Source organism: Carettochelys insculpta, chromosome 1 (genome assembly GCF_033958435.1).
Source record: "Carettochelys insculpta isolate YL-2023 chromosome 1, ASM3395843v1, whole genome shotgun sequence".
Classification (NCBI taxonomy): domain Eukaryota; kingdom Metazoa; phylum Chordata; order Testudines; family Carettochelyidae; genus Carettochelys; species Carettochelys insculpta.
Genome location: NC_134137.1, coordinates 237,417,282 through 237,431,307, shown reverse-complemented (window position 1 = coordinate 237,431,307; position 14,026 = coordinate 237,417,282). Strand labels below are relative to the sequence as shown.

The following is a 14,026-nucleotide window of genomic DNA, read 5'->3' as shown; positions in this document are numbered from 1 at the left end:
TAAAGCTACAGTGTAGACATGGTATTTTGGATTACAGCCCATGGAAGCAGTGGCTCTAATCCGAAAGAGGCTCTAGTGTGTGTGGACACGCTATTTGGAATAAGCTTTGTTTATTTTGGGGCTTCCTTGGATTGTGGACATGCTATTCCAGAATAGTTTATTTTGGAATAATGACTCTGGAATAAACTATTCCAGAATAACTCTGTAGAGTAGAGATATGTTAAAGAATAGGCTGGTAATCCTACAGTTCCAATCAATGAGAGTTTGACTGAAGAGAAGACTGATTGGCAGAGATGACGGTGCACTGCCAGCAGAGTATTCTCCAGGTATGATTTCACTGGTGAGTTAGCTTGGGATCTAACCTGGGTGCTTACTCTAACCCCTGCTGTCCATACAGAACCTCTTCCCCCGGCTTGAGGATGGTTAAACCCAAGATAATATACACTGCTGGGTTCCTCAGCCCGCGCTAGCAACCCTGCTGTTTTGCAGTGAGGACACAGGTGAATCAAGTCCTCCACTGTATTCGCACAATTCCATCTCAGCCCTATTTTCTTGCTCTCTGCCTTGTCTCATCTTCTGCCCTGGAAGTCACCAACACTAGCTTAGCTATTAAACCCTGCCTTACCTGCTACATTTCTGCTGTGCTTCCACAGATTTAAATAAATGTACTGCCTGAGAAATTCCTCCCTCCCACACACCAACAAATGCTGCCTATTAGCCAGACATTGACAGCAGCATCTTAGCCACTACAGCTTAGCACGAGCTGGCAGCAGCACAGGTTAGTACAATGCTAAGGTCATGTGATCCTGTGGCTAAAAGCCTCCCCCAGCACATGGACTGTTAGAACAAGTGTGGAAGCAACTACATGGGTCTGGCACAGGGTGGGGCTTTGCACTAAGGAATGCTCTACCAGGGCTGGCCTAGCCCTGGCTCACTGTGCAATGAAGGCATTACCCTCCATGAGGGGCCCTGTGAGTCCTCATCTTCTATACAGACTTGGGAGAGAGGGATTGCTGAAGGTAGCATTTGGGTTCAATTTTGCTATGTTGCATTACTAGCTAGTTAGATTAGTTGAATATAAGCACTGCAGTGCTCCTGGGTTATTATTCCAGGGTGAACTGCGACTCCCCGTACTTGTCCAGGTGCCTATGGCTGAGCATAGGTATCTTTTATTTGCTCTTTATATCAAAATACATAAATTAACTGAATGTGCCAAACCATCACCGACATGTTATCCACCCAACAGAAATCAGAAAGCACAGGCCCCAGTCTGCAACCATTTTTCACAGAAACTATTCTTAGATGTCTTACTGTTGTCCAAGTGGTTCGCCTTGATAATTTTTTCTGAGTAGTCTGATATACTGGAGCATTCAATCTACAGGACAAAGGAAAGCTGTGTGTTAAAGACTTCAGACATACTGAACAGAAATAAAATCTATTGAGCACAGCAGAATCTGTACAAAATATGCAACCATAGCAGATAAATCAAAGCTTTCCCTGCAGTCCCACCACGGAGAGGATGGCATGAAAATTGGGAAGCTGTTGAATTATATGTGAGACTTTCTCTAAAACCATGTGCAAATATGAAAGAAAGAAGTCATATAGAAGAAGCTGCATAGCAGACACATTAATACCTTAATTTAGCCCAATTACTTCAGAATCTGTTGGAAAATCTGTTGCGTTTCTCCACCCCACCCCCGCCACTTCCCCAAAAAAGCTAATCATTAAAAGAACTGAAGAGAATGAATAGCTTGTTGCAAAATTTTCAAATACAGTTGAAAAAATATGCTTCCAAACTGTTCAAGCTGTTTCTACATCCAAACCATTTCAGTAGTTTGTCTGGAAAAGCAATTATTCATCATTTCTATGATTTGCCTACTTTGACTCCAATGCATTACATTGAAAGGGAATTCAGAAATTTTCATGTACAAAATTACTGATACATTATTTTGTATACTTTTAAAACAACCTTCGGAATTCTTGTGCCTCCAGGACCTTCTTCTAGCACTCCCTTCTGTCCTATATCAAATGCTGTGCTGCTTCCCACATCTATTTTGGAGACTCACAGTCAGATTCTGCTCTCACGTGGGTTTTACATCCACGTGACTCCATTGGGCCTGATTATCCCTTCGCTAGCGTCGGTTTATTCTAGTATTAAACTGGAGACTCAAAACCATTGACTTCAGAGTTATTGCTGTAATGTAAAAGAGGCCTAAAATACTCCCTCAGTTAGTCCTTCTTGGCTTGAAAAATATACAAACTGCATCTTCCATAGCACCTGGGCATACCCGGGGAGATGGGGAGACGTAAGTGCTTTCTATCACATTTTCTGTTCTCCACAGTGATTTTCCATCACCTCCCAACCCTATTTCCCAGTCTTGGCAGCGAGGAGCCAGTTAGGCTCTTGGCACAACTTACAGCTACCACAGAAGTGGTTCCCTTTGTCTAGGATCAGTGGAGTACAGCACAGTCCCATCCCATTCAGGCACCAATGAGCCCCTATGCTGTAGGAGTGGAGGCTCGGTTTAAACCACACCTTTCTAGGACCTTCTCGGGCTTTTTAATAATAAAGCAACTGAGAACTAAACCTTGTTCCTTGTTGTCCTTTTCCAGTGTCCCCAAAGGAGTGAAATTAGTAGCCAGATTGCTCACACCTAGGTGGAAGTCTGGGGGAGCATCTGTAAGCAACGAGGGGCATGGGAGATCTGTGGCACTGGTTTCAGAGATCAGAGAGGCTGATCTCCAGAGTCTAGTGTTCCAAGGAAGAGCTTAGACAAGAGGTCTGTGCATGAGAATGCCCTGCAGATCCAAAGCTAAAAATAGCCACTAATGTAACGAGGCCAAAGGGGCTTGGAAGCACAGGGGATCCAGCTGTTGAATCCACTTACAACAAACTGGTGACCATTAACAAGGAGATGGGGTCAATTTGTAGCACAAATCGTAACATGTTGAAGCCCTAGTACTGTAGCTTGCAAAGTATGTAAGAGAGACGTTTTCCTGCAGTGTATACAATCTTTAGCTCCCTGTTGAAGAGCTGGTAAGTTCTGCAAAAGAAAGATTGAAGCCTTTCTCTTGCAGTGCTCAAAACTCTGCTGACACTTCCAGCCCCAGCACATTTATCTGTAACTGTTGATTATCCAACAGAGTTGATTATTTAACTAAATTTTAATGGGCCTTATTACTTGCAGAAAGGGTAAAATGCTATATTTGGAATAATAGACTCCTTTGGGCTGGAAAGAGCCTTATACTAGATCACATAGTCTATCCTCCAGTATTATTAAAGCAGTATTAGAGTTAATTATCCATTGCCATCTTTCTAGGCAGCTTTTATATTGACTGAGCAATTCTGAGCGTTATAATAATTTTCGAGGTATTTTACTTAGTTTTTACTGGCTGCAACTTCAAGGGATACAATCAAACTAAAATTCACATTTGTGGCAGAAAAAGTATACCAACTGTTAGAATTAGTAACTAAGACAACTGCAACTGAAAGCAACCAATTTGTTTAGTGTGTGTGTATTTGAGAGCCCTTTTTGTTTATGGTTGGTTTCGCTGCTTCCTCTGTACCATGAGTCATTTAGTCCGCTTCTCTTCCATTTATGTCTCACTCATAAAAAGGAAAGAGAAACATATTTTCTTGAAATAGGAACTTGCATCTTTTCTTGTTTAAAATGACTAGATTTCAAGTTGAAGGTGTCCTTGCTTTTTCCTCACTGGAATAATGGGAATTACTGATGCTTGTCTTCTTTTAAATTCCCTTTTCTCATTTTTATAAATAGATAACTCCAACTTTCAACTCCATCACATTTTTGCCAGACTGCACACTGTCAGTTCTCTTCAGTTTTCCTCGTAAGTCACATTTTAAGTCTTTTAAATGGACATGTAATGAGGAGTTACAAGTCATTCCTTTGCCTTTAACATTGCCTGACCCTAGGCATGTCATTTAAGCTGTCCTTGCCTCAGTTCCTTCACTGGGAAAACAGGGATCATTATAATTACCCATATTTGTCAAAGTGCTTTAATAGTTCTAGAAAACTGTAATTTTTGATCTCTGAGTCTTCTAATGTGTCTCTTTTTAAAAACATGGTACCCAAAACTATCCAGTAAACTGATCAATCCAAAACAGTGCCAGGCAGAGAACAAATATAACCTTGCTGGATTTTTGCCCTTCTTATTGCTACAACCCATGATAAACATGTGGCTTTTTAACAGTAGCATCAGAACAAGAATTCAGTTTAATATCCCTCTACAGTTGCTTTAACTGCAAGACTGCTGCCTCGCCAATATCCTTCAATTTCAAACGTGCACATTTAATTATTTCTTCCTCCATGAACCTCTTAACATTTGCCTTTATTGAATTGCCTTGATGGATTTTCCAATCCATGTCCCCGGCACACTTATCATGATTGTTGTTATATTGTATAGTGGTGGCACCTAAAATATTTCCAGTTTCCGTAGCTAGCTTGGCAACACTAGCTCAATATTTGGGAGTAACTACTGAGGCACAAGTGAAAGGGTTTGAGGTGTAACCACCAGGCCTGTGAATGGGGGTGGGGAGGACAAAGGAGGACACCGGCTGCAGAGCCTGGTGATTCAAAAGGGCCCTGCATTCTCAGCTGCTGATACTGTGGCAGCTGGAGCCCCAGACTCTTTAATCATCACCCCTTTAACATGTCACCCTTTAAATTGTCATCTTTTTTATTAGATAGAATTTCAACATCTGATAGAGTACGATCCCATTTAAGTTTCTCCAATCAGCTCTAATCCAACCTTTCTCTTCCCAGCTCTGCCTTTGATTTGCTTCGCAAATGTGAATATGATCCCTAAGCCTATCGTCCTCTTCCTGAGCATTCCCCTCACACACTGACCATCGATTTGCATAGCTAACTTTTAGCTCCTTACTACATCCTTACCACTTCCTTTGTATAGACTTCCACTCTTGCTAACCTAGAAGATGGGAGACTTTGTGCTTCCCAATGGTTACAACGGAGCCTATGTGATCCACCTTGTTCTTGCCCAACACACACACACACACACACAAGGAATAGTGAGCAATGGTTCCTGAACTTTACACACCAGCCTTCAAATCCCTGGCAAAAAAACAAAACTAAACAAAACAAAAAACCCACAGCAATTCTAACTGCACCATTACACCCAGCAACCTGATTTTTGGGTCATTTGTCCAAAAAGCGAGAGCATACACTCTCATACTAAAGAGCTAAAAAGCCTTCATTTTTGTAGCTTGCTGCTCTATAATGTTTTCTGTATTGTGTTTATCTCCTAATTAAATTAATACCAGTTAAGCTAATGTCAGACACATGCCTTCATGTCCTAATGTGTCAATTTATAATTCCTTTTACTGCCTAGCTTGTCTAAAACACCATAGAATGCAGACAGTTTGCCTGTAGAAAGAGGCTCTTTGTTCATGGTTTACATACCTCCAATACGGGAGCTAGTGTCAGGTTTACACCCCAGCCAGGAACAAGCCACATTCCTGCTCTCTTCTCTGTGTTCTGACACCAAGTCATTTAGTAAACTCCTGCAACAGCTCTGTGACCTGCCCCCATTGTCACACTGACCCTCCTGCATTTGTTTGAAACCCCATGGATGCCCTAGAAGGTGAGTGGGGAAATACGCAGTGGGAAAAGCATACATTCAAGAACTTGAACTGGGAGGCAGGAGGAGAACTAGACAAGAGAACAAGTGAACTGGGACTTGAATGAGAGGAGGGCTATAGCTACACTATTCCTGCTATTTCAGGATACATTTGAACAAATGCATCCCAAAGTAGCAACTCCAGGGCTAAATACCATGCTCAAAATAGCAGCGCTAATTTCAGTGCAACATTCCATTTCCACTACCCCTTGTCAGGACAGGGGTAAGAGAAACCTCAATATAGCCCCTTATTTCTACACCGAGTTTGAAATAAGGTAACTCCTCATGCAATTTGTGTTGCAGGAATTGTTCAAGTTATCTGAAGTTAGAGCTACAGTGTAGCCGCAGCAGAGAAGAGGCTGAGAGAACAATTTAAGAAAATTCTGCCAGTAGCTCTCTGGCTGGTAGGTTACATGCATGCCATAAGTGACTTTTAAAAGTCTGCATTTACCAATAATTCCCACATGTGCTGTCTGAGGCACCACAGTTATTTCCTATTTTGCGTATCAAGAAAAAATGGGACAGCTCACATAGCCCTGTGTGAAAAGTCTTTGAAATGGCTTTTTAATGTGCATGAAGGCCTAGCATGTTTGGGGATCTTTACCACCATACAGGCAGCATAGAGGTCAATTCTGTTCTGAAAAGTGCCCATTAAAATGTCATTGCATGGTACTCCATGTTTATTTTCACTAAGGCTTCAGGTCAAATCTGCTCAGTTTACAGGAAAAAATATATATATGCTTTCTCACTGCCAGCCACGCATTCTGAGCCAAAACTCTAAAGCTAACATTTTCAATAGTAGCTTTGGATTTGGCAAGATCCATGTTGCACTGCTCAACCTGACATCCCTGGTGCCTCAGGTCAGGCACTCTAAAATTGCAGCATTCAAAATCAAGGGCCATTTTTGAAAATTAAGTCTAAAAGTCAAGCTGAGTGCTTTGCCTTTCATGCTCCATCAGTAATAGTACAGATCCTTCACCCGAGTCCTCAGTTACATCTGTTCAGGCAACCCTGTTGCCTACAATGCACAGCTGTAAGTGATTGGAACTTAGAAAACGATTTTGTCAATGAGGCACAAGAAAAAATAAAATCCAGCTCTCTATCTCTGAGCTATTTTGGCTCCACAGGGCAAACAGGGTTGAAAAGCAATAAGAACTTTATATCATTCATTTTGAAGTCAGCAGAAATAACTGAATACACACAGGAAGGAGGCCCGTTGAATAAGAAGATGCAACTGCTACATTTGCACTTCTCAGAGTAGAACTGAACTTCAGTTTCCTGCACACAGTACATTTAACATAAGAACATAAGAATGGCCATACATACTGGGTCAGACCAAAGGTCCATCTAGCCCAGTATCCTGTCTGCCGACAGTAGCCAATGCCAGGTGCCCCGGGGAGGTGAACCGAAGACAAAGATCAAACGATTTGTCTCCTGCCATCCATCTCCCGCCTTCGACAAGAGGCTAGGCACCATACCTTACCCCTTGCTAATAACCATCTATGGACCTAACCTCCAAACATTTATCGAGCTCTTTTTTAAACTCTGTTAGAGTCCTGGCCTTCACAGCATCCTCTGGCAAGGAGTTCCACAGGTTGACTGTGCGCTGTGTGAAGGAAAACTTTCTTTTATTAGTTTTGAACCTGCTACCCATTAATTTCATTTGGTGTCCTCTAGTTCTTATATTATGGGAACAAGTAAATAACTTTGCTGTATTCACCTTCTCCACACCACTCATGATTTTATATATCTCTATCATATTGCCCCTCAGTCTCCTCTTTTCTAGACTGAAAAGTCCCAGCCTCTCTAGCCTCTCCTCATATGGGACCCGTTCCAAACCCTTCATCATTTTAGTTGCCCTTTTCTGAACATTTTCTAATGCCAATATATCTTTTTTGAGGTGAGGAGACCACATCTGCACGCAGTACTCAAGATGTGGGTGTACCATAGTTTTATATAGGGGAAGTAAGATATTCTTTGTCTTATTTTCTATCCCTTTTTTAATTATTCCTAACATCCTGTTTGCTTTACTGACTGCTGCTGCACACTGTGTGGATGTTTTCAGAGAACTATCCACTATAATTCCAAGATCCCTTTCCTGATCTGTTGTAGCTAAATTTGCCCCCATCATATTGTATGTATAATTGGGGTTATTTTTCCCAATGTGCATTACCTTACACTTACCCACATTAAATTTCATTTGCCATTTTGCTGCCAAATCACTCAGTTTGCTGAGATTTTTTGAAGTTCTTCACAGTCTGCTTTGGTTTTGACTATCCTGAACACTTTGGTGTTATCTGCAAACTTTGCCACCTGACTGCTTACCCCTTTCTCTAGATCATTGATGAATAAGTTGAACAAGATTGGTCCCAGGACTGACCCTTGGGGAACGCCACTAGTTACACCCTTCCATTGTGAAAATTTACCATTTATTCCTAGCCTTTGTTTCCTGTCTTTTAACCAGTTCCCAGTCCAAGAAAGGATCTTTCCTCCTATCCCATGACCACCTAATTTACATAAAAGCCTTTGGTGAGGGACCATGTCAAAGGCTTTCTGGAAATCTAAGTATACTATGTCTACTGGATCCCCCCATCTGCATGCTTGTTAACCCCTTCAAAGAACTCTAATAGATTAGTAAGACACGACTTCCCTTTACAGAAACCATGTTGACTTTTGCTCAACAAATCATGTTCTTCTACGTGTCTGACAATTTTATTCTTTACTATTGTTTCTCATAATTTGCCCAGTACTGACTTTAGACTTACTGGTCTATAATTGCTAGGGTCTCCTTTACAGCCCTTTTTAAATATTGGTGTTATATTAGCTGTCTTCCAATCACTGGGTACCGAAGCTGATTTAAAGGATAAGTTACAAACCACCGTTAATAGTTTCGCAATTTCACATTTGAGTTCTTTCCGAACCCTTGGGTGAATACCATCCAGTCCCGGAGACTTGTGACTGTTTAACTCATCAATTAGTTCCAAAACCTTCTCTAATCACATTTGAATCTGGGACAGTTCCTCAGATTTGTCACCTATAAAGGATGGCTCAGATGTGGGAATCTTTCTAACATCCTCAGACGTGAAGACTGAAGCAAAGAAATCATTTAGTTTTTCCACAATGGCATTATCTTCCGTGATTGTTCCTTTTATGTCTCTAGCATCCAGGGGCCCCACTGCTTTTTTAGCAGGCTTCCTGCTCCTAATGTACTTAAAAAAACATTTTACTATTGTTTTTTGAATTTATAGCTAACTGTTCCTCAAAATCTTTTTTGGCTTTTCTTATTACATTTTTACATTTAGTTTGGCAGTGTTTATGTTCCTTTCTATTTTGATCACTAGGATTTGACTTCCACTTTTTAAAAGATGACTTTTTATCTCTCACTGCCTCTTTTACATGGTTGTTAAGCCATGGTGGCTCTTTTTTAGGTCTCTTCCTGCGTTTTTTAATTTGGGGTATACATTTAAGTTGGGCCTCTAATATGGTATCTTTGAAAAGTTCCAAGCAGCTTGCAGGGATTTTACTCTAGTTACTCTACCTCTTAATTTCTGTTTAACTAACCTCCTCATTTTTGTGTAATTCCCCTTTTTGAAATTAAATGCCAGAAGCTGCGTCTACTCGTGCACACTACTTCGAAGTAGCGGCACCAACTTCGAAATAGCGACCGTCACGGCTACACATGTTGGGCGCTATTTCGAAGTTAACATCGACGTTAGGTGGCGAGATGTCGAAGCCGCTAACCCCATGAGGGGATGGGAATAGCGCCCTACTTCGACGTTCAACGTCGAAGTAGGGAACGTGTAGTCGTTGCGCGTCCCACAACATCGAAATTGCGGGGTCCTTCATGGTGGCCATCAGCTGAGGGGTTGAGAGACGCTCTCTCCAGCCCCTGAGCTCAATGGCGGCCATGTAGAGCAGCCCCTTAAAGCTCCCTGCCCCCTCCCTTCCTGTGCAGGAAGCTGAGAGCGCGTGCAGGCAGCAGCAGTAACACGCGGCTAGCCTGCACGCTCCTCCACAGCCACCCACACCCCCACCCAACACGATGGCCGCCCGGCAGCCCCCCCAGGGGACCCCCCCAAGGGGAGCCAGGGCTCCCAGCCCAGGAGCCAGGCGGCGAAGTAGCAGCGGGGCCCCTCCTGGACGGAGGCCAAGCTTTGGGACCTGCTGGGGCTCTGGAGCGAGGAGGAGGTGCTCCAGGTAATGGGGAGCAAGAGGCAGAACGCCGATGCGTTCGCTCGGCTGGCCGAGGGCCTGGCCGCCCGGGGTCACCCTGCCCACACTCCGGATCATGTCCAGAGTAAAGTGAAGGAGATGCGCCACGGTTATGCCCGGGCCCGGGATGCGGCCGGCCGATCTGGGGCTGCCCCCATCACTTGCCCCTTTTACAGGGAGCTCAGGGACATCCTGGGCCCCCGGCACACCTCCTCCCCTCCGGCCACTCTTGACACCTCGGCTGAGGAGCCCCAGCAGGCCCCGGAGGCGGAGTCTGCCCCGGAGGCAAGTCCCGCACCCCGGGGCCCCCCCCAGGAGCCCACCCCCGGGGCACTGGAGCAGGAGGAGGAGGAGGAGTCCCCCTCCTCCTCCAGCAACATCGGACTCCAAATAATGATGCTGTCCCGGAGCTCCAACCGGGCGTCCGCCCCTCGGGTGTCCCCCGAGCATGGGATTGGACCATCAGGTATGTAACCCCCCGGTGCACACCCCTGGGGTTGAGGGGTGGGGGTAATAGATATAACCAGGGCCCTCCACATGCCCAGATGACCATGGCCCCAAGGACAGCAGTGGCATGTCCCTCAGAAGAGTCCATCAACCCCTGCTCCCCCCAGCACGACAGTGCCATGCCCCATCCCTGGGGCTGGGGGGAGCGGAACCTCTAGGGTTCCCTGGGGGGAGGGGGTAGGACACCCAGCAGCAGCAGCAGCAGCAGCATGTGATGGAGTGGGGGGAGTGCAAATGCGAGACTCAGGCTACATATGAGAAACAAGCTGAATAGCTCCCAGTGGCTAAGGATGATCCTGGGGCTACAACTGGCAGGTTACACCTCTGCCCTGAACAAAGAGGAGGGAGGAGCCGAGCTGGGTTTGAATCGGGGGCGGCAGTTAGTGGCTAGGGGAAGGGAGAGCTAGAAGGCAGCCAGCCTGAGGAGGGGGAAAGCTACACCCCAGAGATTTGACAAACAACTGTCTGCTTTTATTTTTACAAGAAAAGTGGGGGGGGGTGCTCTTGGGTGCTCTGTGGTGTGGGCGTAGGGGCAGGGAGTGCTGTGGAGGATGGGGGGGGCAGTGGGGGGCCTGCCAGCGTTCACCCTGCGGCCTCGTCGAACTGGGCCCGCAGGGCCTCCCGGACCCGGGTCCCTTCGGGGTCCACTTGGCGACTGGGGGCAGCGGGTGGCTGCACATCAGCCCTGCCGGCCTCCACAGCCCAGCCGTGAAAGAATGCCTCCCCCTTGCTCTCCACCAGGTTGTGTAGGGCGCTGCATGCACCCACAATCTGGGGGATGTTGGTGGGGCCCGCATCCAGGCGGGTGAGGAGACACCTCCAGCGCCCTTTGAGGTGGCCAAATGTGCGCTCCACCACCTGGTGCGCGTGGTTCAGGCACTGGTTGAAGCGCTCCTGGCTGGCAGACAGATGGCCCGTGTACGGGCGCATGAGCCAGGGCCAGAGGGGGTATGCCACATCTGCAATGACGCAGAGGGGCATGGTGGTGTCCCCCACAGGGATCTCCCGCTGGGGGATGTAGGTCCCCGCCTCCAGCCGGCGGCACAGGCCCGAGTTCCGGAATACCCGGGCGTCGTGGGTGCTGCCAGGCCAGCCCACATAAATGTCCAGGAAACGGCCCCGGCTGTCCACCAAGGCCTGGAGGACCACTGAGTGGTAGCCCTTCCTGTTTATGTAGTGTCCTCCACTGTGCTCCGGGGCACGGATGGGGATGTGAGTCCCATCCACAGCCCTGAAGCAATTGGGGAAGCCCAGGGTGGCAAAGCCTGCGATGGCAGCATCCGTGTCCCCCAGCCTCACGAGCCTGCGGAGGAGCATGGCGTTGATGGCACGGATGACCTGCAGGGAAAGCACATGGGAGAGCACCAATGAGGGGTGTGCAGGGTGTGTGTGGCCCTCCCCTGCCAGGGTCCCCCTCCCCTCCCCTCCCCTCCCCTTCCAGGGCCCCCCTCCCCTCCCCTGCCCTCCCTTCCCCTGCCAGGGTCCGCCTCCCCTCCCCTGCCCTCCCCTCCCCTGCCAGGGCCCCCCTCACCTCCCCTGCCCTCCCAGAGCTGCCTCCCCGTCCCCCCATGGGTCCTCTTACCTCCATGAGGACAGCCCTGACAGTGGCCTTGCCGACGCCAAACTTCTGTCCCACGGATCGGTAGCTGTCTGGAGTGGCCAGCTTCCAGACAGTGATGCCAACCCGTTTCTCCACACTGAGAGCACGCCGCATGGCGGTGTCCTGGTGCCTGAGTGCGGGGGTGAGCCACTGGCATAGCTCCAGAAATGTCTGCCGGCTCATGCGAAAGTTCCTGAGCCAGCGGTCGTCGTCCCACTCTCCGAGCACCAGCCACTCCCACCAGTCGGTGCTCGTGGGGTAGCTCCACAGCCGGTGATGTATGAGGCGGGGGGGGCGGGGTGCTGCAGGGTTGGGGATTGCGTCCTGCTCTCCTGCAGGCAGCTCCTCCTCTGTGGCAAGGAGGTGCTCAGCTGCCTCCTGCATGGCATGGAGCAGGGCGAGCACTGCTCCTGCAGGGGCGGCTGGGTGGACCTCTGGCTGCTGCTGCTGCTGGGGGTCCATCATGACTGCGTCGCTCGAGGTGTGCGTGCCTATGGCTCTGCAGACCGTGTGCTGTGCAGGCTGCATGTGTCTGGGAGGGGCCCTTTAAGGGAGCGGCTAGCTGTTGCCCAGGAAGCGCTAGTCCGCCCTGTGACCCTGTCTGCAGCTGTGCCTGGCACCCTTATTTTGATGTGTGCCACTTTGGCGTGTAGACGTTCCCTTGCAGCGCCTATTTCGATGTGGTGCTGCGCAACGTCGATGTTGAACGTTGATGTTGCCAGCCCTGGAGGACGTGTAGACCTTACTCATCAAAATAGCCTATTTCGATGTAGCGTGCATGTGTAGACGTAGCCAGAGTGTTGGACTGTTGCGGTGTTCTTCCCAACACAGGAATATTAAATGTTATTATGTTATGGTCACTATTTCCAAGCGGTCCTGTAATAGTTACCTCTTGGACCAGATCCTGTGTTCCACTCAGTACTAAATCAAGAATTGCTTCTCCCCTTGTGGGTTCCTGTACCAGCTGCTCCAAGAAGCAGTCATTTAAGGCATCAAGAAATTTTCTCTCTGAATCCCTTCCTAAGGTGACATGTACCCAGTCAGTATGGGAATAATTGAAATCCCCCATTATTATTGAGTTTTTTATTTTGATAGCCTCTCTAATCTCCCTTAGCATTTCAGCATCCCTATCACTGTCCTGGTCAGGTGGTCGATAATACATCCCTAGTGCTATATTCCCATCAGAGGAAGGACTTGCTATCCATAGAGATTCTATGGAACATTTTGATCCATTTAGGATTTTTATTTCATTTGATTCTATATTATCTTTCACATATAGTACCACTCTGCCACCCGCTCGACCCATTCTGTCCTTCCGATATATTTTACATCCTAGTATGATAGTGTCCCACTGATTGTCCTTATTCCACCAGGTTTCCATGATGCCTATTATTTCAATCTCCTCCTTTGATATGAGGTACTCTAATTCACCCATCTTATTAGACAGACTTCTATCATTTGTGTAAAAGCACTTTAAAAAACTACCACTATTCATATGCCTTCCCTTCCCTGACATATTGGATTCTTTTATGTGTGATTTTTTCTCATCTGATCTGGCCCATACTTTATCATCTCTCTTCTTCTCTTTCTGACTGAATTCTAGAGAATCTCTATCAATGGAGTCTCACCTAAGAGAAGTCTCTGTCCGATCTACATGCTTCTCCGCACCAATCGGCTTTCCCCCATCTCTTAGTTTAAACACTGCTCTACGACCTTTTTAAAGTTTAATGCCAGCAGCCTGGATCCACCTTGGTTTAGGTGGAGCCCATCCTTAGTGTATAGGCTCCCCCTACCCCAAAAGTGTCCCCAGTTCCTAATAAATCTAAACCCTTCTTCCCTACACCATCATCTCATCCCCGCATTGAGACTCTGAAGTTCTGCCTGCCTACCTGCCTCTGCATGTGGAACTGGAAGCATTTCTGAGAATGCCACCATAGAGGTCCTGGATTTCAGTCTCCTTCCTAGCAACCTAAATTTGGCCTCCAGGACTTCTCTCCTACCCTTCCCTATGTCATTGGTACCTACATGTACCACGACCACTGGCTCCTCCCC

General features: G+C 47.0%; 1 protein-coding gene across 1 annotated transcript in view; it reads right to left on the bottom strand.

Moving 5' to 3' along the window:
• The window catches only part of PRMT8 (protein arginine methyltransferase 8), a 131,633-nt gene that overhangs the window by 44,058 nt on the left and 73,549 nt on the right, over positions 1–14,026 (bottom strand). Inside the window, exon 4 of the mRNA XM_074983650.1 lies at positions 1,312–1,375. Within this exon, the coding sequence (XP_074839751.1) occupies positions 1,312–1,375 (64 nt within the window). The remainder of the gene's footprint in view (positions 1–1,311; positions 1,376–14,026) is intronic.